At 41.6% G+C, this 23,353-nt stretch overlaps 2 protein-coding genes across 2 annotated transcripts in view; one reads left to right on the top strand and one right to left on the bottom strand.

The window, feature by feature from the left end:
- CHST7 (carbohydrate sulfotransferase 7) overlaps nt 1-19,862 on the top strand; it is a 79,001-nt gene extending 59,139 nt beyond the window's left edge. Inside the window, exon 3 of the mRNA XM_007121965.2 lies at nt 19,693-19,862. The gene's annotated coding sequence lies outside the window, so the exon portion shown is untranslated. The remainder of the gene's footprint in view (nt 1-19,692) is intronic.
- Nucleotides 1-23,353, bottom strand: part of SLC9A7 (solute carrier family 9 member A7) — a 147,532-nt gene that overhangs the window by 26,184 nt on the left and 97,995 nt on the right. Inside the window, exons 8-13 of the mRNA XM_024116911.3 lie at nt 22,351-22,456; nt 21,151-21,239; nt 20,945-21,058; nt 18,572-18,683; nt 15,538-15,691; nt 7,351-7,410 (exon numbers count right to left, since the gene is read on the bottom strand). Coding sequence (XP_023972679.1) covers nt 7,351-7,410; nt 15,538-15,691; nt 18,572-18,683; nt 20,945-21,058; nt 21,151-21,239; nt 22,351-22,456 — 635 coding nt within the window. The remainder of the gene's footprint in view (nt 1-7,350; nt 7,411-15,537; nt 15,692-18,571; nt 18,684-20,944; nt 21,059-21,150; nt 21,240-22,350; nt 22,457-23,353) is intronic.

Genomic DNA, 23,353 nt, shown 5'->3' with positions numbered 1-23,353 from the left:
CTGGCTGAAAGTAGCCAAGAGGCTGACCATCTTCCCAAGGCGGAAGGAGTGGTTAGCTAAAAGAAGGGGAAGGCTGTCATGCAAAAGTCGTGCGAAAGAGGTCATACACCACATCCGATCCCAGGGGTAGGCCGGGCAATCAACCTGTGTGCTGACACCTTAAGGAAGACCTCTGGAGAACGGCACCAGCAGGCAAACTGTCCGCCTGCCTTCCTGCACCAGATGGTCCCAGGTAGCAAAAGGTGGGTCCTGCTGCCCCAGGTCTCTTCCTCTCTGCTGCTTCCTTACTCGCCTCTGACCTGCTTTTACTTCCTAACCTTTTGTTATGGAATTTTTCACATATCCAGGTAAGTTCTGAAAGAATTTATAGTGAACACCTGTATACCTCTCACCTAGATTCTACCATTAACATTTTGCTGTATTTTCTTTATTACATACCTAGCCCTCTCTCTATCATCCACCTTATTTTCTGGATGAATTCAAATAAAGTCGCAGACATCCGTACACTTCCCCTAAATATTTCAGCATGCGTATCATTAACTTTCTATCCTGGTGGCCCCGCATCCTCCTGCAGCACAGATGACCTGAGAACTCACACGTTTGAGATCAGCAACTGAAGACAGAAAGAAAAAGCAAGGTGGCACAATCCACTTATAACGAATTCCATGAAAGCACTAGGGTAAGCTGACTTGGCTTAGCAACATACCAGCTGTTGCCCTATGTATCTGTTAATTCTTTATCCTTGAACCTTCCTCATTCTAAGGCAGAGAACTGTGGCACTGATGACATGGATAACACGGGGCAGTGGAGGAGGAGACAAAGATGCCAGGAAAATTCTCTACTTTCCTTGTTCCCTCCAATATTGCAAAGAGTGGCTGGTATCATAAAAGCCAAGTAGAAAACACAGCTTTCAGCAGGTCTGATTTGAGCTTGAAGAGAGGTGCTGAATGGCCTTGACCACGTGTGTTATTTGCTGTCTGGCACCAGGGCGCTGACTCCGATGAGCAGACAGTGGATGTGCAAAGCCCCATGTGTGCCTTATTTTTCCTCCTCTCCCTCCCGCTTCTCCACCTGTGATGCCCAGGATATATCTTGAGAAAAGAGACTAATGGAAAGGAGGAATAGAAGACAACACAGACATACTGGCAACCTCCACTCTGTTTTACTCCAGGCTTGCTGAGCACTAAGCCAAGGTGCGTGCCCCCTGGACAGGGGTGAGGAGATACAGAAGGAAAGGGAACAGTCACCCCATATTTTGCTGAAGGCAAAGTTTAAAAACCACGAGATGAACTCATGCATTCAGCAAATATTTACTGAGTGCCTACCGAGCCAGGCCCTGTTCTGAGCACTCTGTCAAAACCTATAGTGTACCTGGCGCCAGATTTCCTCCCCACAGGCCTGAGGTTTGATGGAATCTTTGTAGTGAATTAGATTGACTTTGCTGTGTCTAGAGGTCAATTTCTGGCAGGGGTTTCTGAGGCCTGGAGGCTTGACCTCACAGCTGGACATTATCCAGGGACTTTTGAGCAACAAACCTCACAGAGATTTTTTTGGAAATGAAATATTCTGGGGCCCCAGGACTACCCACAGAGGTCACATGAGAGCCTTGGTGCTCCCAAAGTGTCTAACATACTGAAGTGGTAGAGGAGAGGTCACACTGAATTCCTAGCTGTTGATCTTTAACTCTCACCTGTTTTGAGAGTCTCTAATGTATGTTCCATAGAGAAAAGTCCTCTATATGGTGTCAGATCTGTAAGACCAACAGCTAGGAATCCAACATTAGGCCTTGTTCTGTGGATTCTACAGCCGCATGGAGCCACTTCATGGCAGACTAATTTGCATAGATGAGCTCCCCAGTAAAGCCTCAGAGAGACAGGCAGAGCACTGGTTACCAGTCTGTCTCCCAGACAGCCTACCGGAACGCCTGGTGACACGGCAGCCTTCTGCCTAACCACAGAGAGGCTGTTGTGGGGCAGGAGCAACGAGATGATGTGATCTGAAGGGCACGGCGGGCAGGATGGCCAAGAGCACAGCAGTTCATATCTGCCACGGACAGTCTCTCCTTTCTCTACTGTGAATTTTGAAACAGGTGTATTGCCTTTGTAAGTGGCTTCCACGCAGTAAAGATAAAACAAATGGATTTTATCAGCCTAAGTGAAATAGGATCCCTATGGGTAAGAGAAAAGGCTTAAGTGTGCCTTGTCCTACAATGAAGAAAATAAAGCCAAACATAATAACAGCTTCCAAACGAAGTCTAGCCCCCTCTATTCTTTCAACTAACCTCTGCTAGGAGAAAAAAAAAATTGTTTAAAAGAATTAAATTCTGTTTAACAAGAACTGCTTATAAAGACTAGGTTTTGACTATTTTCATTCAAGTCCTGGAAACATAAGAGGAATTCATCTATTATCCTGGGCCCACATGGCCAGGCCAGAATTCAAACAATGGAGTACGAAACATTGGAATAACCTGATAAACTCACAAAATCAGGGCCACCCTAACCTCATCCCAAACTGGTTCGACATTTTGCTTGGGGGAACTTGAGAGTGATTCTAGATGCACATCATCCAACAGAACTTTCTGCAGTGATGGCAGTATTCTAGATCTGCGCTGTCCAATGTGGTAGCCACCAGCCACATGTGGCCACTGTGCACTTGAAATGTAGTTAATATGACTGAGGAACTGCATTTTAAGTTTTATTTCATTTTAATTAATTTAAATTTAATCAGCCACGTGTCTAGTGGCTACCAAATTGCACAGTGCAGATTCTAGAAAGTACTAATTCCAGCCATGTCTCTCTAGCATCACTTTTTTCTCTGCCAAAAAAAATGACAACTATCTGCTTCCTTCTGCCTTCTCAGTGATAATACCCAAGATTCCTGCTGGGATCCTGCAGAGACGCAACTCTGTAGTCCCACAAATATTAAGTAAAAATTTGCTTGAACTGATTACTTAGACAATGGAGAGATTTCTCACTTCCTCGGTATAGAAAATAAGATTGAAAACCCGCTGAAAGCTCTTCTATACAGATAATTGTCATAAACATGAAAGGAATGACAGGATTAGAAAATCACCACTTGCCCCTCACAGTGTAATAATTGTTTTGAGACAATTTTACCAGTGGGTAAAAGGTTGTTGGGAATCTGACTATTCATATGATGTTAAAGGATCACTCTACAGGTAACTTTTTAGTTACAAAGGGAAACAGTGCTTTTATGGAGAGACCTGGTGTGTGTCTAAAGTGATCAAATTTAACATCACTAATAAAAGGACAGCCTGACAACATGCACCACCTGATATGATGCAACAAGAAAGTATAACATCACTTTTACATTATTTTTGCCCCCCCCCAAAATGATTATCTATCTCTACTCAAGAGGAAAACAAATTTTAAAAATCCACTTTGTAGGGCATTATGCAAGACAACTATCCTGAAAATCCTGACTCCTTAAAAAAAAAACCCTCAATGTCATAAGAGACAAAAAGGAGGAGGGGAGGATTGTTCTAGATTAAAAGAGACTAAAGAGGTGACAACCAGGTCAGTCAGAGCACACAGTGGCAAGGAGTGGGAGGAGGGGCATGGAGCCACCACAGGCCTGAATTTAAAAAAAAAAAAAAAGATGACAACCAAAGGAAACTTTGATTGGATCCTGGATCCTGTGTGTGTGTATAAAATTCATGTTACTTTCTCAGGTGTGATAAGTATACTGTGATTATGTAGAAGACTAGATTCCTAGGGGATACATGCTGAAGTATTTAGGGGTAGAAAGTCATGATGTCTATAACGTACTCTGAGGTACTCGGAAATGGTTGAGAGAGAGAGAGAGAGAGAGAGACAAAAAATGACCCAAAAATGTATGACAAAATGTTAACAATTGGCGCATCCAGGTTAGAACTTGGATATTCATTGCTCTATTCTTTCAGATTTTTTTACAGATTTAAAATTTTTCACAACTTAAAAACAATATTTAATTATATCTTTGGTGAAAACATTTCACAAATATGTGAGTACAATTTCCTGTCTCTATAATTTAATCTAATTTACTAATAATGATGATTCGGGATCCTCATATTACTCCAGGGTCTGAAAAATCACAAATTGTAAAGATTCATGGACATAGGGTGCTATAATAGGTAAATAGGTAGATACAGAGTCTAGTAATTACAAGGGTTTTTTAATCCCAGATAAATCTTAGAATATTTGGTTGAGGTTTTCCTCCTAAAAGTGAAGGGCAAGGAGAAAAATGCTAGTTAACTGAAACATACGGTTAACTAAATTCCAACCAAGACAGCCATCCTCAGATCCGGTTGTGCACATCCCCTGGAAACCTGCAGTTCTGAGCGCAGGCCTACCCAGAGCCCCCGTTCCTTGCTTTTCCCTCCCTCTGCCAGGGCAGTTCTGATCCTTGCTGCAGCCACTTGCTACCAACTACCTGCCTGAGATGCAGCCCAACTCCTGGCCCACTCAGAGCCTCCAAAGACCTCTGGGGCGCTCCCACAGGTGGAGTAACTTGGGAGGGCCCCTTGGAGGGTCTCGGAGGTCCCTGCTACTGACATAAGTGCAGAACAGGAGAAAGTAAACCTGCTTCCCAGCTTGCTACTGGGTTTTAAATGCCAAAAGAAAACAGACCAGGGCTTCTGCCCATTTTTGGATTGGGTTGTTTGTTTTTTTGTTGTTGAGCTGCATGAGTTGCTTATAAATTTTGGAGATTAATCCTTTGTCAGTTGCTTCGTTTGCAAATATTTTCTCCCATTCTGAGGGCTGTCTTTTGGTCTTGTTTATGGTATCCTTTGAGAACAGTATGGAGGTTCCTTAAAAAACTACAAATAGAAGTACGATACGACCCAGCAACCCCACTACTGGGCATATACCCTGAGAAAACCATAATTCCAAAAGAGTCATGTACCACAATGTTCATTAAAGATGTGGCACATATATAAAATGGAATATTACTCAGCCATAAAAGGAAACGAAACTGAGTTATGTGTAGTGTGGTGGATGGACACAGGGTCTGTCCTACAGAGTGAAATAAATCAGAAAGGGAAAAACAAATACCATATGCTAAGACATATATATGGAATCTAAAAAAAAAAAAAAAAGATGTTCTGAAGAACCTAGGCGCAGGACAGGAATAAAGACACAGATGTAGAGAATGGACTTGAGGACATGGGGAGGGGGAAAGGTAAGCTGGGACGAAGTGAGAGAGTGGCATGGAGTTATATATACTACCAAAGTAAAATAGATAGCTAGTGGGAAGCAGCTGCATAGCACAGGGAGGTCAGCTCGGTGCTTTGTGACCACCTAGAGGGGTGGGATAGGGAGGGTGGGAGGGAGGGAGATGCAAGAGGGAAGAGATATGGGAACATACGTATATGTATAACTGATTCACTTTGTTGTAAAGCAGAAACTAACACACCATTGTAAAACAGTTTTACTCCAATAAAGATGTTAAAAAAATAAATAAAGTTAAAAAAAAAAAAAAAAGAAAACAGACCAGGGGACTTGCGACACAGATGGTGTTCTGCGATTTCTTTCCCCATTCAAGGCTGTTTACTTCAGGACAATTGAATGATTACTTTTCTGGCAGGGTTGAGGGCCTCTTGGACCAATCCCCAAGGATGATAATGGACCCCCTACAAAGGGCCTCACCGTTGGGGCAGGGCGTGTGGTGGTGTGCTGGGCAGCAAGAAAGACCAGATACAGTATTTTAAGTACAGTGCTTCAGAAGACTTAGGGTTCGTTAACTTTCTGAAATTCCTGGTTTCAGGAAACTGTCCACAATATATATTTCCCTCCTGACCTGTTATAACGCTTTTGATCTAGGCCACTATATAAATCTAAAACTTCTGTGCTGTTTTATTACATCATATTTTAGCACTCCCCTGATACATCAGGGTTGAGCTCATCTAAGCACATACAACAGTCTTTTCTTCCAGAATGAACTGAATTATCCTTACTTTCATTAAGAATAAGACAAATGTGGTAATCCCATACCAAATGAGAAAATAAAGCTATCACACTGATGTGCTCATTCTGGAATGAATACAAAAAATGAATCATTTCCCTTTTGATATAGTATGTACATTCAGATTAACCACCATATAAAATGCCATGAAATTTCAGAAATTTTAGAAGCTAGATTTAATCAACAGGTTTTTACTTTTTAATTGGAATGGCTGAGGTCCTAAATAATTTGGGGAATATGAGACTATGAGACACACACGTTCATATAAAACCTTGAACAACAAACAGATCAGAATCTGAATTCTCTCATGTCCCAAGTGTAATAACTTGCACTTTGCCTGAGGGACCTTCCTTCTTGAAGGTTGGATATTTCAAAGGAAAGGATTTCCCCTGCTACTTAACTGGTAGTTACAGTCAGGTCTCTGAAAATGAATTTGTGTGTGTGTGTGTGTGTGTGTATTTTAAACAGTAGAAAAAAGTGTGAATCCAGGGAACTTAAATGCTTCAATTAATTATACGCATGTCATTACAGTTTACATTGGGGCCTGGCAATATCCCAAGATTCATGCCCCATGACAGGTACTGCTGCTTTTACCACTGTCCTCAGAGAGTAAAACACTTTCACAACGAGAAGAACAGAGTTCAAGCCTGTTTTGTGTTTGATTTATATACCAGCACCCAGAATCAGATCAGGAAGAAAGCATGCCAGTTAAAGATATGGAAAGGAAAGAAGAAACACTAACGTCTTTACTCTGATAGCCCAAAATCACCACCCTTAGGCATAATCAAATCATAAACTTGGATGGACACTGAGAAACAAATTGCATTAGAAGAGTCTTTCATTATCTTCTGATTTAAAGAAAAATCTGCTTTTTGTATCTTCTGATTCACCACGATAAGGTACAAGTACACAAATTCATACTTAAAAAGTTAAACAGCATTGGTGCTTAATTAAGATGGTATAAAACATACCCCAGTCATGGCTGAAATACAAAGTTCGAGTTCTCTTTATGAGTTAAAAGCCTTGTTTACTAGATCACAAGCAGAATTTTGTGGGGAAAGCGTTTGTGGCTCTGAAAATGGGCTGCTCTTAACACTAAGCTCAGCTGTACACGGAGAGACTCGCCAACTCCAGCTGTGGTGCCACACACTGTCCAAAATGGGACGAGGGGGGACAGGCTCTCAGGAACACCAACACATCAATCAGCCCAGAGGAGGGTAGAATAATGATTAACCGGACCTCCTGTCCCTTTTCGAAAAGGGGCAGACGGTTGGCACACACGGGGAAGGAAGAAAGAGACAAACAGCATAAAGAGAAACATCTCAGGTTAGAAAGAGGAGAAAAGCCAGGCCCAGTTAATTTGTTTCTGAGGATGCCCTGTGTCACCTGAAGTACTGCCAGCGGTGTTCGTTCTGGTCCTCTTCGGAGGGTTCCTCGACGCCAACTCTGGGCAGCAGAAGAAGGGAACGTGAGTGTGACGAGGACAACAGGGGAGCTAGGAGCTCTGGGCACAGGACCTGGACCATGTCCATCAAAGAATAAAATCTGCACCCCCTCTTAAACTGTCCCCCTGTTCTCAAAAACCCAGAGAGGCTGCTAAATTTACATCAAAAGCAACAATGTTAGCAGCCAGGTCAAATGAGGATTGATTAGGAATGAAGACAAGCCTCTCAAAATATAACGTAATGAAATCAGAGTAATAAATGCAACTCATAGAAAATGACTTCATACAATTTTTCAGGAATTCATCTGTTTTATAAAGCAAGACACATCCATACAAAAACTAGAAAACAGAAAGTTGTTATTAAACATATATTTGAAGTGTCTACACACAGTTTTACACATATTTGACAGAAAGAACACTGTATTACTGAAAACAGCAAAAACAGAAAATAAAATGGCCTTTTTTTCTAGACAAGTAATCACACTGTCCATGGGTTGTACCCGAAGGTCAGGAACCCAACTTCTGCTATTCTCTTTACCTTATGGCTTCAAGAGTTGACATGGTCTATTTTCACCTCCCTTAATAATTGCCGGGTTATTCAGACTACATTTGAATTACACCATCATACTAAGAGCAGGGTTTCACAACCTCAGCACTACTGACTGACATTTTGGGCCCTGGCCTCTACCTGCAATATACCACCAGTAGCACCCACCTCCAGCTGGAGCAACCAAAAATGTCTCCAGACATTGCCAAATGTCCCAAGAGGGCAAAACTGCCCATAGCTGAGAACCTCTACTCTAAGTCCTGCATTCTCAGTGGGGGGTGATATAGACCCCAGGGTCATGAAAATCGGTTCCTATGGGACAAAAAATTTTTTTTAGATATTACAGTGGTTTGTAGCCCTCTAAAGCACCATAGTACATAAACAGATATATAGATCTGTGGTATTAAAATTTCAGTGGAAGAGGTAGATAAAAAGAACATTTTTAAAGGCTCTTATTCAGAGGGGCAGCGATGGAAAAAAAAGGTTGAGAAACACCGTGCTAGACAATGCCCAAATACTCATGCTATTAGTATGCCCTGAAATAAGCAAGTGAGAACATGATGCTTCTTAAGGTGGTACTTTTAATTAGGTATATGTTCAGAATGTGACTTAAACCAGACTATAGTATTGAAAAATTATAACAAATTCCAGAAAAGCAAGCTGGATTCCATTAATGTAAGATTCACTAGTAATAATAATAATAATAGCAGCAGTATTACGGTTATGATTAGCAATGATAATGTTATAGCTAAAATACACTAAATGCTTTCCATGTGCCAGATGGTACATTTAATGGCAGAATTCTTTATCATGTTTATTTGGTATCACATTTTATCTTCACACTGTTATCATCCCCATTTACCCAGACAGGAAACTGAGAGCAAGAGAGGTTAAATAAGTTGCCCAAGGTCACAAAGGTAGAAAATGCTGGAACCAAGATTGCAACTGAAGCTGTTAGATCCCAGAGCCCTAGCTCTACCCCTCACAGGATATTGCCTTTGACTACAAGGTGGCGTCTTTAAATTCTTTTAAAATATCCAGTAACAAATGCTATTACATAAAGATCTCAGGGCTTCTCCCTGCTTTTATTCCTTAATTTATATTTAAAGAGCTTTATCTTAAACTCTCAGTGTGACAGGATTATACCTAGCAGAGTGACCTTACTTGTCCTTGAGTGATTGTACTGCTGCACTCTGGGGTAATGAAGGTTATCCTGTTCATTTGGCTGCCTGGGTGTATGCCATTAACCCCCCACAATCACCACCACTTCATTGGTGTGTCACTTGAAGCTGGGCCTTCCAAGAGGACAGCCACCAGGCCACCAAAATGTGCTCAGGACTTAGATGAGACTCATCTGCTGAATCTGCGCATCTGATGGTTTTTTCAAGTTGCCAAAATTACAACCTTTGTGAATAACAACAACTTGCTCAAGAGACTAAGAAAAATGGTACGTAGTTTGTTTATTACCAGAAAGCAATTTGAGCATTTTGCCATTATGTTTTAAAATAGCAATCACATGCTCAACATCGCTAATCATTAGAGAAATGCAAATCAAAACTACAATGAGGTTATCACCTCACACCGGTCAGAATGGCCATCATTAAAAAGTCTACAAATAATAAATGCTGGAGAGGGTGTGGAGAAAAGGGAACCCTCCTCCACTGTTGGTGGGAATGTAAATTGGTGCAGCCACTAAGGAGAACAGTATGGAGGTTCCTTAAAAACTAAAAGTAGAATTACCGTAGGATCTAGCAATCCCACTCCTGGGCATATATCTGGAGAAAAGTATAATTCGAAAAGATACATGCGGGAGTTCACTGGGGGCCCCCGTGGTTAGGATTCCGGGCTTTCAATGCTGTGACCCGGGTTTAATCCCTGGTTGGGAAGCTGAGATCCCACAAGCCGTGTGGTGTGGCCAAAAAACAAAACAAAACAAAAAAATACACATGCACCCCAATGTTCATTGCAGCACTATTTACAATAGCCAAGACATGGAAGCAACCTAAATGTCCATCATATATGTACACACACACACACACACACACACACACACACACACACACACGATATTACTCAGCCACGAAAAAGAATGAAATAATGCCATTTGCAGCAACATGGATGGTGAATCACTTTGCTGTACTCCTGAAACTAACACAACATTGTAATAAATTAACTATATTTCAATTTTTTAAATGGTTAAAGAAATAATTTAAAAAAATAGCAATCACAAAATTCCAATTTTAAAAGATAAGTTGGATTTCTGGAAAGCAGTGACCTGGCTTTGGATTTGTGGTTATATTCATTTTATATTATACACAGACTAGAAATTAGCCATGGTTAAAAGTCATAGCTAACTCCTAATTATTTATGGAGGAACTCCAAGTCCTACCCTGGGCTTCTGACTTCTGGGCAGCCACTTAGCAGCTGATCAGGACCTCTGTCAGCAGCCTGGAGAAGTAAGAAACAACTAGGTACTGATCTTACTGAGTTCACAGATGTCAAAACACCACACTGAAGTTCAGGGGGTTTCCGAATCATTTTAGAATAAGAACCTGGTCCACATAAATGATTCGTGGCCATTAAGTAACACCACAAGCGCAAGCCACAAAAACCAATCAGTCTCATTACCTTATTTCTGAGGGAATTTCTTTTGATGTAATCTCCATAAATGTCAGTTTCTACCTCTAACATATCACTATTTATACACATCTGAAAAGCACGCAATGAACTGACACCATATGTATTTTTCACCAATGGCACACTTTGCTTCATTACACTATCTGGGTAGAGTTGGACAGAAAGAAGGAACTAATAAAGATAGAAGCAGACTGAAATTGAAAACAGAGAAACAATACAGAAAATCAATGAAATAAAAAGCTAGTTCTTTGAAAAGATCATTAAAATAGACAAACCTCTAGCAAGACTGAAAGAAAAAAAAAGAGAGAAGATGCAAATTAACAATACTGTGTCATGAATGAAACATGGGATATCACTACAGATCTCACAGACATAAGAACAATAATAAGGTTATGCTATGAACAACATAAACATGACAATTAGATGAAAATGAACAATTTCACAAACTGCCACAACTCACCAATATGAGATATAGCTGTTAAAGAAATTGGCTTCGTAATTTATATAATAAAACTCCTGGAAAAGAAGACTCCAGGACCAGTCGGGTTTCACTGGAGGATTCCATAAAACCTTCAGGAAGAATTAACACCAATTCTAAACAACCTCTTCCAGAGAACAGAAGAGTAGGAAAAATGTCCCAACTCATTTTGAGAGGCCAGATTACCCTGATACCAAATCAAAGGCAGTATGAAAAAAGAACACTACAGACCGGTATCCCAAATCCTTAACAACATATTAGTTAACAGAATTCAGCAATATGTAAAACATTTATTTATACACCACAACCAAGTGGGGTTTAACAAGCAAGCGTGGTTCAATATTTGAAAATTACTCAATGTAACCTATCATATTAACAGGCTAGGGCTTCCCTGGTGGCGCAGTGGTTGAGAGTCCGCCTGCCAATGCAGGGGACGCGGGTTCGTGCCCCGGTCCGGGAAGATCCCACATGCCGTGGAGCGGCTGGGCCCGTGAGCCATGGCCGCTGAGCCTGCGCGTCCGGAGCCTGTGCTCCGCAGGGGGAGGGGCCACAACAGTGAGAGGCCCGTGTACCGCAAAAAATAAGTAAATAACATTCCTTCTTACGGGAACATATGTATATGTATAACTGACTCACTTTGTTGTAAAGCAGAAACTAACACACCATTGTAAAACAGTTATACTCCAATAAAGATGTTAAAAAAAATAAATAAAATTCACCGAAAAAAACCCCAAAAACAGGCTAAACAAGAAAAATCATATGATCATATCAATTGATACAGAAAAGCATTTGATAAAATTCAACACCTGTTCATGATAAAACGCTCAGAAAACTAGCAATAGATGGGAACTTCCTCAACTTGATGAACATCTACAAAAACCCTACAGCTAACATCACACTTACTGGCGAAAGACTGAATGCTTTCCCCTTAAGATCCGGAACAAAGCAAGGATGTCTGCTCACATCACTCTTATTTAACATAGTACTGATGGTCCTAGCCAGAGCCAGTAAGTTAAGAGAAGGAAATAGCACACTGGTTGGAAAGGAAAAAATGAAACTGTCGCTATTTGCAAATGATCTGACGGTCTACAGAGAAAGTCCCAAAGAATTTATAAAAACAAAAACAAACTCTCCTAGAACTAATAAGTGAAACTGGCAAGGTGTCAGGATACAAGGTCAACCTACAAAAACCAGCCATATTTCTATATCCTGGCAATGAACACACAGAAACTGAAAATGAAGACAGAATAACATTTAAAATAGCTCAAAATGAAGAAGAAATACTCAAGACATAACTCTAACACACACCGGCATTCTATGCTGAAAACTATAAAATACTGCTAAAAGAAATCAAAGAAGACATAAATAAATGGAGAAACATGCCATGTTCATGGATTGGAAGACTGAATAAGGTAAAGATGTCAATTCTCCCCAAATTGATATACAGGTTTAACACAATTCCTATGAAAATCCCAGCACAAGTTTTTTTCTAAGATGTAGACAAGCTTATTCTAAAATGTATATAGAAAGGAATTAGAAGAGCTATGACAATTTTGAAAAAAGAATGAAGTGGGAGGACCCACTCTGCCTGATGCTCAAGCTTATTATATAACCATAGTTATCAAAAGTGTGGTACTGGTGGAGGTACAGACACATAAATCAACAGAGCAGAATAGAAACAGACCCGAATGCATACAGCCAACCGATTTCTGGCAAAGGAGGAAAAGTAATTCAATGGAGTAAGGACAGTCTCTCTTACAAATTGTGCTGAAACAGTTGGATAGCCATAGTCAAATAAAATAAAATAAAACCTCAACCTAAACCTCATGTCTAATATAAAAATTAACTTAAGATGGATCACAGATTTAAATGTAAAGCATAAAACTAAAAAACTTTTAGAAGATAACACAGAAGAAAATCTTTGGGACCTAGGGCTTGATGAAGAGTCCTTAGACATAACACCAAAACCATGATGTTAAAAATAAATAAATAAATAAATAAATAAGTTGCATTTCATTAAAATTAAAAGTTCTGCTCTATGACAGACTGTTAAAAGGGTTAAAAGACAAGCTACAGACTAGGAGAAAATATTTGCAAACCACATACCTGATAACAGACTAGTATCTAGAACAAATAAAGAATTGACAAAACTCAATTAAAAAACCAAATAATCCAATTAGAAAATGGACAAAAACCTTGAACAGATATTTCACCATTGCTTATTTGAATGGCAAATAAGCACATGAAGAGATATTCAACATCATCCGCCATGAGAAATGCAAATTAAGACCACAATGAGGTATCCCCACATACCTATTAGAACAACTAAAATAAAAAAGTGTCAACACCAAATGCTGGCAAGGATATGGGAGAAACTGGATCTCTCATACGCAGTCATTTCCTGACCTCTCACCATGTGCTAGCTGTTATGTTCTATGTGCTATCTATATATCCCACTAATATTTTCACAACAATCCAGTTACTATATGTGTACATATACAGCTTGCACGCATCAGGGAAAGTAGCCCACGCTCCCGGCTCTGGGTAGGACTACTTCAATGGCCCATTTTTTGAAAAGGGTTATGAGAAGTGCAAAATGTCACAAGTCAACTGTCTACTCTCAGTGGAAAGTTATTTGGTCCTGTATGTGTTGGCGGTGGGGGGGGGGGCGGTCAGAAAGGAACTTATGAAATAGCCTGAAAAACAAACACGATTCAACCAGGCTCTGAGCATCCAGGGCACCTACTGGGTAACCAAATAAATAGGAGCAGGAAGTAATCTCAGAGAGGTCACCAAATGCAAAGATTCTCAACTCTGTACAGGGTAAACCTCCTTTCTTGCTCTTATTCTGCTACACAGAACAAAGATGATACCATCTTATGTCTCAAGTTTAAAGCCAAAAATCTGTACATTTTCTTCTTCAGATTTCTACTTCCACAGATGAATTATCTTCCTTAATATGACTTGAGGTTCACGCCAGGAAACTGAAATTTTAATCATCCTGAATTTTACAACATGAAACGGTCCCTAACACAGCAAACCTTTCGGGCAGTATAGCACAGTAGCTAAGAGTGTGCCTGGGTTCAAATCCCAGCTTGCCCGCTTAAAGCTTTGTGACCTTGGGCAAGTTATTGCTCTGTGCCTCAGTTTCCTCAGCTCTAAAATGAAAATAATAGTAGCAGCTCCCTTATAGGAATGCTATGAGGATTATCTTCATGTACGTATTGGCATCTCAACCAACAACTGCAGCACAAATGTTAGCTATTGTAAGACTCTTACTGATAAGCCCACCCAGGTTCTGCAGACCCACTCAGATCTGAGGCTGAGACCCACTAACCCAGAAATGGTGCAGCCGGCAGTGGCCACGCCCAGGAATCCCTGCCTCCCATCAATATAAACGTTCCAGAAGAGGGAGACTATTCTCTCAAATCCCAGTTTCCTCCCTGACCGCAAGGATGACTGCAAGATCCTTGTCGGTTTCTCCCTCCTCCAAGCTAGGTGTACTCCGCAGTTGCCAGCCCTGAACAAACAGCCAGCAGAGAAAGAAAAAAAAAACATTGCCATCTTGTGGCTTTTCAGAGAATTCTTCACACCTATGCACCACCCAAGTCTTCTCATTCCCAGCATGTTCACCCTTTGCAGATCTGAAACTGAGGCAAGTGGCAAGAGCACTTTCGATGACGCAGAGAGCACACTTAGAGCTGCAGGGACCTGGAGCAAAGGTGACAGCACGCTTTTATTTAACATGAAGGAATACAGAGGCCGAAAGACATGAGGAGCTTGTCTTAAACCAGGGTCAGAGTTAGGCTGTGGGTCTCCTGACCCCTGTTCCAATGTCCTCTTTACTGTAAGGTGCTGGAGCTCACAAGCACAGTTTGCAATTCCAATGCTCTTAAAAAAAAATCAAACTTGGGTCAATGACCCTCCATCCTGACACAGCTACAAAACCACAGGCCGGGGACATCCATGAGGTTGCAAGAAATGAGGGTTATGCAGGAAATATCACCTCTTCTGTGCACTAAAGCAAGAAGAGACGCAGCATACAGTTTCCTCCTAAAACAAAACTCTAATGGCCTCCCTTTATTTCCAGCTGATGAGCTTATTTTTCAAGGCCTTAGGTTTGATTTCAAAGGAATGTGAAATGCCAGACATTGCCAGCAGCTATGTCTATTCTCTCTCCTGCAGCTTTAAGACTTTTTGAATTCTTGCCCTAATGTCGCGGCACTAGCAAGGTCCAGGTGTTTCTAATTCCTTGTGTTTTTGTACCCACAAACAGTTTAATGATTTTTTTTTCTCGTGGGAAATTCAATACTCTGAATTTTTATTTATTGTTTTTAAATTTTTAATCCTTCCCCAAACAAAACAAGAAACTATAAAAGCCTTCCATGCACTAAGCTGTACGTAGCATCCCCTGCATGGGAATAGTCACATAGTTAGACACAAAACTGGCCTTGGTTTCAAACCGACCTTATATTAAGCCATGACAACATGGGCGTCGTGCCTCCACCAATGATCCAGACGGTGAAGAAGACAATGAGGAGGGTGGTCGTGAACATCATCTGGCGTGCGTAGGATGCCGTGTCTCGGATGGCCAGTGCAAATGCCATCGCTCCCCTGAGGCCTGCAGGGACCAAAGAGGAAGCTCTCCTGTCATAAGGATAAATAACGATGTGTCCTCAAATCCACTGCTGCCACTTGGGGCTAATAAATTGTATCTGCTTATGCTTCAGAAGTCGAGTTGTTTTATACAGAAAATAACTTTAAAGGAATAGGATTTCCTCCTATTTGAAGTTTTCTTTTGCAAAATGCCCAAATGCAATGGGAAAAACACTGCACCGCTTTCTATAGCACATTTTAGAATAATAACACTCTTTTATTACCGAAATAATTCTCCTGCTAATAACATGAACCAAAAAGAAATATAAATCATAAATAATCATATAAGCTCTGTAAGTCTGTGATCCAAGCACTACCCAAGCACTAAAGAGTCATTATAAACTTAAGAAGCAGGCTAGGTATGAGTACGTGAAATGCACAAAACAGCTCAGCATTTCCTTAGCAAAGCCAGGCAGAGAAGTAACAATATAACCTGATCTATATCAGGAGTTGGTGACGTTTTCTGTAAAGTGTCAGATACTATTTTAGGCTTTGTGGGCCAAGAGGAAAAACCAAGGATGTTATGTAGGTACTTACATAAAAGAGAGAAAACAAATTTCCACAAAACTTTTTTACTATAAGTATAATATGTTAAGTACCATGTTATAAAACTATAATAAGTAATTATAATAAGTAATAATAATTATTATAATAATGAGTTCAATTTATTGTAATCCAGGTCTACTAGTGAAAAGAATGGAATTCTTCTGGGGGTGGGAGGTTTCAGTTAATTGGGTTTCAAAGTTAGTGTCCCCGATCATCAAATAGGTTGCAAATATTCATCTGTAAAAGCCATTCTTAGCCCATGGGGTAGATGAAAACAGGCAGCAACCAAATTTGCTGACCCCTGATCTACAGCCACATTTTTATGTTCTAGAGCTTCTCTTTCTAAGCTCTTTTGTTCCTTCCCCATACCATGCTCCTAATTTGTTCTATAGTAAAGACTTAATCCATGGTCTTTAATAGCTATCTAGTATAAATTCCTATTCACCATGGGTAAGACTGTGTGTATATTATGAGACTGAAAAATTAATACTCAGTATATTTATTCACATATTTTCCCACCTTTTCCAATAATTTCACAATTTCATTAACCTGAGAACTTCACAATTCACTAAAGAGTGATTCAGTAAAATGTACATTAAAAAATAGAGCAAAGTTGATGTTCTCTATTAATCTGTCCTAGTCAAATACTGACACACATCTAGACCACTCTACAGCCAGCTATGACACCACTTAATATTTAAACCTTTAAATGGACGTTGTCTCAAAGAAGAAAACTTGAGGGCCAGAGAGAGACAACGTGTGCTCCATTCTTCTTTATTAGGTAAACACTGTAAGCAATATGAAGGTGAAACCTCAGGTATTTCTTTCATAGCCTTCAAGAATGAGTTCCTTTTGAAAGCCAGATTTCTCCCAGCAGAAAATAATTTTGATAGGAGATATCTTTAAACAGCACTGTGTACTTCTCAACCTTTTAGCACAGAAGATAATGAACACACTTAAAAGTTTATCTAGGTGACTGAGCTATCTCCAATTCATCTTTCTCCTTCCACTGGCATTTTTCTAATATGTATGGACGATCTGGTCTGTCATTGCCCTGCTCAGAAACCTCTAATGTTTCCCAGCTGCTCTTGGATAAAAGCCCAACTCTTTGGCATAGCACTGGAGCTTCTCCGTGGTCTAGACTCCAGCAATGATTCTCGAAGTGTGGTCCTCAAACCAGCTGTAGCAGCAGCAGCAGCCGAGAAGATGTTAGAGATGCAAATTCTCGGGGCTCACCCCATACCCTCAGAATCACACTCCGGTGGTGGGGCCCAGCAATCTGCTTTTAACCGGCCCAACAGGTGATTCAGATGCAACCTGAAGGCTTGCGCCAGTTTACATGCAATTTCCCTTTCCAACCTCACCCTCGTTCTGCATTATCCCATGTGTCTCACATTTAAACCAGACTGCTACCCTTCCCTGAAAAAGCCACACACAGCAATGCTTTCCTGCCCTTCCAACCTGCCACCTCCTGAAATGCCACTGCATCTAAGCCCAGTTCGAAGGCTACCCCTTGGCGAAGATGGCCCTGGGCCCTGCTTTTCTTTTGTGCAATTCACCAGCCTCTCTTGTGCAATTCACCAGCCTCTCTTGGGAGAAACTTAGCTCTTTGTACACCTGTATCCCCCCAGTGGACTGTGACCTCCTAGAAGGAGGTGGGTTTCTGTACCCTCCACAACCTTGAAGTGTGACTTATATAACGAGGATGCTCGTTATATGTGTGTCAGAGTGAAAGGAAATCATTAAGGCGGGCTGTGTACTTAAGTGCAGATGCAAGCAAGAGCTAGACAAAGCAACTGCTTTGCTGAGCAGTGCCTGCTCGTGTGATTTCAGTATGACTCTCTGAGGCCTCCAAGAACTACTGTGGGGCAGTAAAGGGCTGCTACTCACTTTGCCTCTTGTACAGCCCCTCCCCCTTCCCGGACAGAGGCACCTTTAAGGGTCACGGTGGCCTTTTGCCTATCTCCTCCCTCTACTTTACAGAGATGCTCTTACTTGGGTCTCGTCTATAAAGTCGGATGCTTTCCACTCTCACTGCACCATCTACCTCATGCCAATTGCTCTCTCCTTTCTTTATCTCCACATATTTCTTTATTGTCCTCTGTCCCCTCAGTGGCTTCTCCACTCTTCTTCTCAGCTTTGTAGTGAAGAGGAAGCATTTGGGAGACAGTGTAGTCAAGTAGAACTATCACAGCTGTTATCTTCCAGTTTGGGGTTCATCTTGCTCATGTGAGTATATTTTATTTCTTTTACTCCATAGAAAGTTAATAAAACTCATTTTATTTACATTTTTTTTTACCTGAAAACATCATCATGTGTTGAAAATTCCAGCCAATCTTGTGCCTTCTACCCAAGTTGAGGAAGAAGGAGAGCGGGTAGATGTGTGCAGCTCTGCCCAGGAAGATGGCAACCTGGCCGCCAGGTGGAGGTTAAGGGCCCAACAGGTTTCCAGGATGGCACTTTCACACAACCTGTGACTGAGCAGAGAATTTTAGGAATGCCATGACACCTTGCTGTGATCAGGAGAGTTGCACAGAGAAGGCAGGCCGTCTCATTTCCCGCCAAACAAGTCTCAGCAGCAAGTGGGATTCCACTGGCCAATTTTCCCAACCTTCTGGCTCACAGAGACAATTTTTGGCCTGTTAAACACACTGTTGTAACTTCTTGATTTGATTAAACTGATATGGACCAAGTCTCCGACCTACCTAAAAATGAGTCCAGAAATAAGCTAAGGTGCTGTGGCTGGGGTGGGGAGTTAAGAGAAGCAAAGAACGTGCTGGACTCCACTGGAAGAAAAAAAATCACAAGAAGAAAAAATCACTAACCCCTGAGTCACACTATAAAGAGAAAGCTTGCTGGGTGAGCTCGTAAGCTTTGGTTGGAAGTAAACATCAGGGGTTTGTATGACCAGGAAGATCCTACAAATAAGAGGTGGGGAAATTTACAGTATTCCTACCATGAAGACATATTCATATTCCTCACAAGGATCAGCCTGGGGAGATTTCTCTGCCTAAGTGGCTAACATATCTTTGGGGAGGTAAGAGATGGAAATGGAGGAGTGTGGAAGAGGAACTCTTACTGTGCAAACCAAAGAATTCAGGGAAACCGGTCATTCGTCACTTGCTGAGTTTAGAACAGAGCCCAGCAGAGAGATGCACATTGCCCTGGTCATAGGAGGAAACCACTGTGGGAGCCAGAAGAACAGGGAGCTTCCGTTTCCACCAGCTGCCGGAGCTGCAGCTGTTTCAGACAGAAGCGAGGGCGGGACTGTCTTCTGCCTTCTCTAGGATAAAATACTAACTACTTTTCTTCTCCTATCGCTCTCTTTTTTTTTTCCTTTTTTGCTACTGTTTTGTTTTCTTTTTAACAGAAGGAAAGAGGTCGTGCTTATAACATTCTATCCCAGGAGCCACACATAAGTCCGCAAGTGGAAGCAGCCTTCAGGATTCACAGAGGCCCCGGCTCCCCCTTGAACAAGGCCCTCGCGCTGTAAACAAGGCAGCACTCTCACTATCTCTCACAGGATGCCGTGCTAAGAATACAAATCAAAATGACATGCCAGGTCTTTCTTAAGAATAAAAACACTGATCCACTGGATCTTTAGCTCTTGGTCTGTTGAGTGTGTAAATCTAAGAAATGAGCCCCAGCTGAAGCAGATAATACTCTAACGGGCAGGATTCTGGCATGGCATTAGGCCACTGTCGCTCTCTAGCTGCCTGGTGAGTATCATTTACACCTGCACAATAAATGAGAAGTCCGGAAGAGAAAAATACTCCTTTTTGGGGGGCCAGCATCCCAAGATCTAAGGATACCCATGAGACCTCAGAAAAGGCAAAAGGGAATAACCAGCAATAGTGGACTCCTGCTCAGAATTTGGAACACCAGGCTGAGCTGAACTGCTATAGTTCCGAGGCCCAGAAGAGTTCACTTTAACGAAAACAACAGGATCTGAGGCCAAATGAGCAAAGCCCTCAGCTGTCCACGCACTGCTGGGCATTCGTATCTCTCCTCACTTGAGAGGAGCCAACCCCCAAAACTGTGTCTCTCTTCCAAAAACTGCTCTCACGATGGGACTAAATCAAAGAACCTAGTATTTCTCCATTTCATCTTCCCTTCCTCCCCATTTCTTTTTTTTTTTTTTTTTTTTGCGTTAAAGAAAAGGGTCATCATACGGAAGCTTGGGTGAAAGCATGCACACTGCCTGCAGGCTGCCCTGGGCGGCGAGAAGAAGGGTTGATTGCAACCACGTGCAGCTGAGAGCAAGAGACACAGAACCTTCAGGTCTTCCAAACGGGGAACCTCCTGGATTGGAATTCACGTGGCAATGAGAAAAAAACAATTCTGGGGACTGATACGGGTTGCCGATTTTTAGCTCTGCCAGGAAGGGTGCTTTAAAAAACAAACTACCACCTGCCAATCACCAGTGTAACAGAAAGGCCACCTTACACAGAAAATGCAGAAAGGGCAACCCTAGAATCAACACCGGTCCTTGAAATCAAATACATTTAGCTTTATATTTACCACTTAAGCCTTCTTTTTCTCATCATAAAAACACCATGAACCAGTGCTGGCTCAGTCACCTCCCCGCCAAACCAGAAATTATTGTTGTTACAGCTTCCGCAGCAGTGGTCTTCTTTCTGTGTAGAAAATGGGGGAACCAAAAAAAGGATACAAAAGCTCCAATGATGAAAACGGGGCTGAAAACGTGCTTCTGGAAGGTAAAAAGCGCCAGGCCCATGTAGGAGAAGATGAAGTTCTCTGCCAGGAAGTGTAACACCTCAAAGAGCTGCATGAAAAGGGAAAAGGAAGCCGTAAACCCTGTGGGTCCCCTCCCTTGTATTCGCAGGTCACTTGTGGGGACACAGGCCTCTCCCTCACCTGCTTCGTTCGACTTCTTGATTCCACCGACAGATTGTTGTAGGTGTAATGAGCTTGTGTGATTCCACAGAAAAGGACAGCTACAACGCCTGGCAAGAGAGTTAAAAAAAAAAATCAATGGAGGGAAAAAAAGAAGCAGAAAAAAATCCTCCCTGAAACAAAAAGTTAAGGTAGGCAAGCCCAGCATATCCAACTTCCTGAAAGTTTTTGAAAATTTCCTATTACTGAAAGCTGCTGCTACCCACACTTCTCATATCAACCTTTGCTTCTCCCAACCCTGCCCTCCTTCAAAGACAAGGCCCCTGATTTCCCCCTTGTTCCAGTTTTAAGAGCATTCTCTCCCCTCTTCTAAACTCCTACTGAATTGGCCATCTCTATGTGGCATTTAGCATTCATTCCCTCAAAGAGACTGTGAAGTGTGCGCCCATCACACACTTTCGTCATATTCCTCTCTGTTCACTGAATGAAAGAATTTAATTTCAAACCAATGCTTTATATTAGTGCATGGTCCAGGGCTTCAGACAAAATGGATCCAGAGTGCTAGTCCAATTATCCTGGCCCTGATCATCTAGATTTCTGGTTAATGGTGACTATTTTGTTGGTTAAGAGGATGAACACACCTGGGCCTTTGCCTATATATTTACAGATGATTGTCAAGTTCTAAAGGAAGTGAGGCATATAAAGATATGCTGCAATATTTTGAAAGGACGATAAAAAGGACTTCCGAATTACCTGGATTATGTATAGTAACTGTATTTGAGTTTTCTAATAGAAAAATCCAATGATTTATTTTTTTTAATGAGGGAATGTGAGGAACTAAAACCACATGATCACTCACACTAATAATCTATGAAGCGGGCACCATAAAAACACAGTATTGAAAAGCAATGATTAAACAGACCAGAAACAAAACAAGGGAAAACTGTGCTCACACTCATCTGAGTAGAAGCAAAATTACCTTTAAAAGGACATATATTTTGCTTGTTATTGCTACTGTTTGTAAAATAACGAAGCAATCCAGGGGAGGATACAAATAAGGTGTTAATATATACAGTAACTTTTGCAGCTAAATATCTACTTATAGTTAGAATGAGTACTCAAAGATGTAACTGAGTTTGAAACAATAAAGCTTATCCTTTAAAAAATACGTAGCTCTGGGAAACTAAATTATTCATAAGGCAGAACACCAGCCTTGCTCACCGGTAAACCCACAGGCTTCTGCCAAGAGGAAGGTGCTCCATGACATCAGGAAGAAGAGCGCCGTCTCCAGCAGGGGGAAGCAGTGCAGCTTGGTAAACTTGGTCACGTCAGCTCCTGTCAAGGAACTGTCTCCAGCAACAAGCATCAGGGTCACCGAGAACCACACTCTCTTAAGCCCAGGACCCCTCCCTAAGGGCTACCCTTTCCCTTCAGCTCTTCCTTTGGGGCCCCAGAGCTGCTGCTTGGTTTTTAAAGTAAAGAAAATGAAGCTTCCCAGTAGAATAGAGGTTTCCAAGGGCTGGGAGAGGGGAGGATATAGGGATCATATTGTTTAATGGGCACACACTTTCTGTTGGGGATGACGAAGAAGGTTCGGGAAATAGCGGGGATAGTTACACAACATTGTGGATGCACCTAAGGCCACTGAATTGTACACTTAAAATGGTTAAATCTTAACCTGTGGAAGGCTTGCCTACTCATTCTGCACTTTGCTTTTATGTTGGTTGGTTTGTTGGTTGGTTGGTTTTTAAGTCAATACTGTGCAGTCCTTGGCTTAAGGAAGGCCACCTTGCTGTAATTCCCCCAGATAGTCCCTGGCTAGTTACGGCCACGTTAGCCCCCTATGGCCTGGAAGAGTGGACAACAGCAGTCAGGCTGGGGCTAAAGTACTTCACAGCCTGCTTCCTCCCAGCCTCCTGGGAGGTGGTCCCTGATTCCCAGCCTCCTCCTGGCTCTTCCACTCTTTCCACCCCACCCCACCCCCCCAAAAAATCTGACGCTTCCCCCAAGCTCCTATCTCCAACAGGTTTATAGGAAGGACAGAAAACACAAAGGTGAGGACAGAGCTAAGCCAAGAGCTACACTCTCAAACATTTTCTCAAACTCTTAGCTAGGCCATCGACTGTCATGTTTCACCAAAGGGTGACATTTCAGGAGCCCCCAGCTCCCAGTGGAACAATTAATTTAAGATTCATTTCTTTTTTTTTTTTTTTTTTTTTTTTTT

The sequence above is a fragment of the Physeter macrocephalus genome, chromosome 21, assembly GCF_002837175.3.
Source record: "Physeter macrocephalus isolate SW-GA chromosome 21, ASM283717v5, whole genome shotgun sequence".
Taxonomy (NCBI): domain Eukaryota; kingdom Metazoa; phylum Chordata; class Mammalia; order Artiodactyla; family Physeteridae; genus Physeter; species Physeter macrocephalus.
This window is presented reverse-complemented; position numbering and strand designations above follow the sequence as displayed.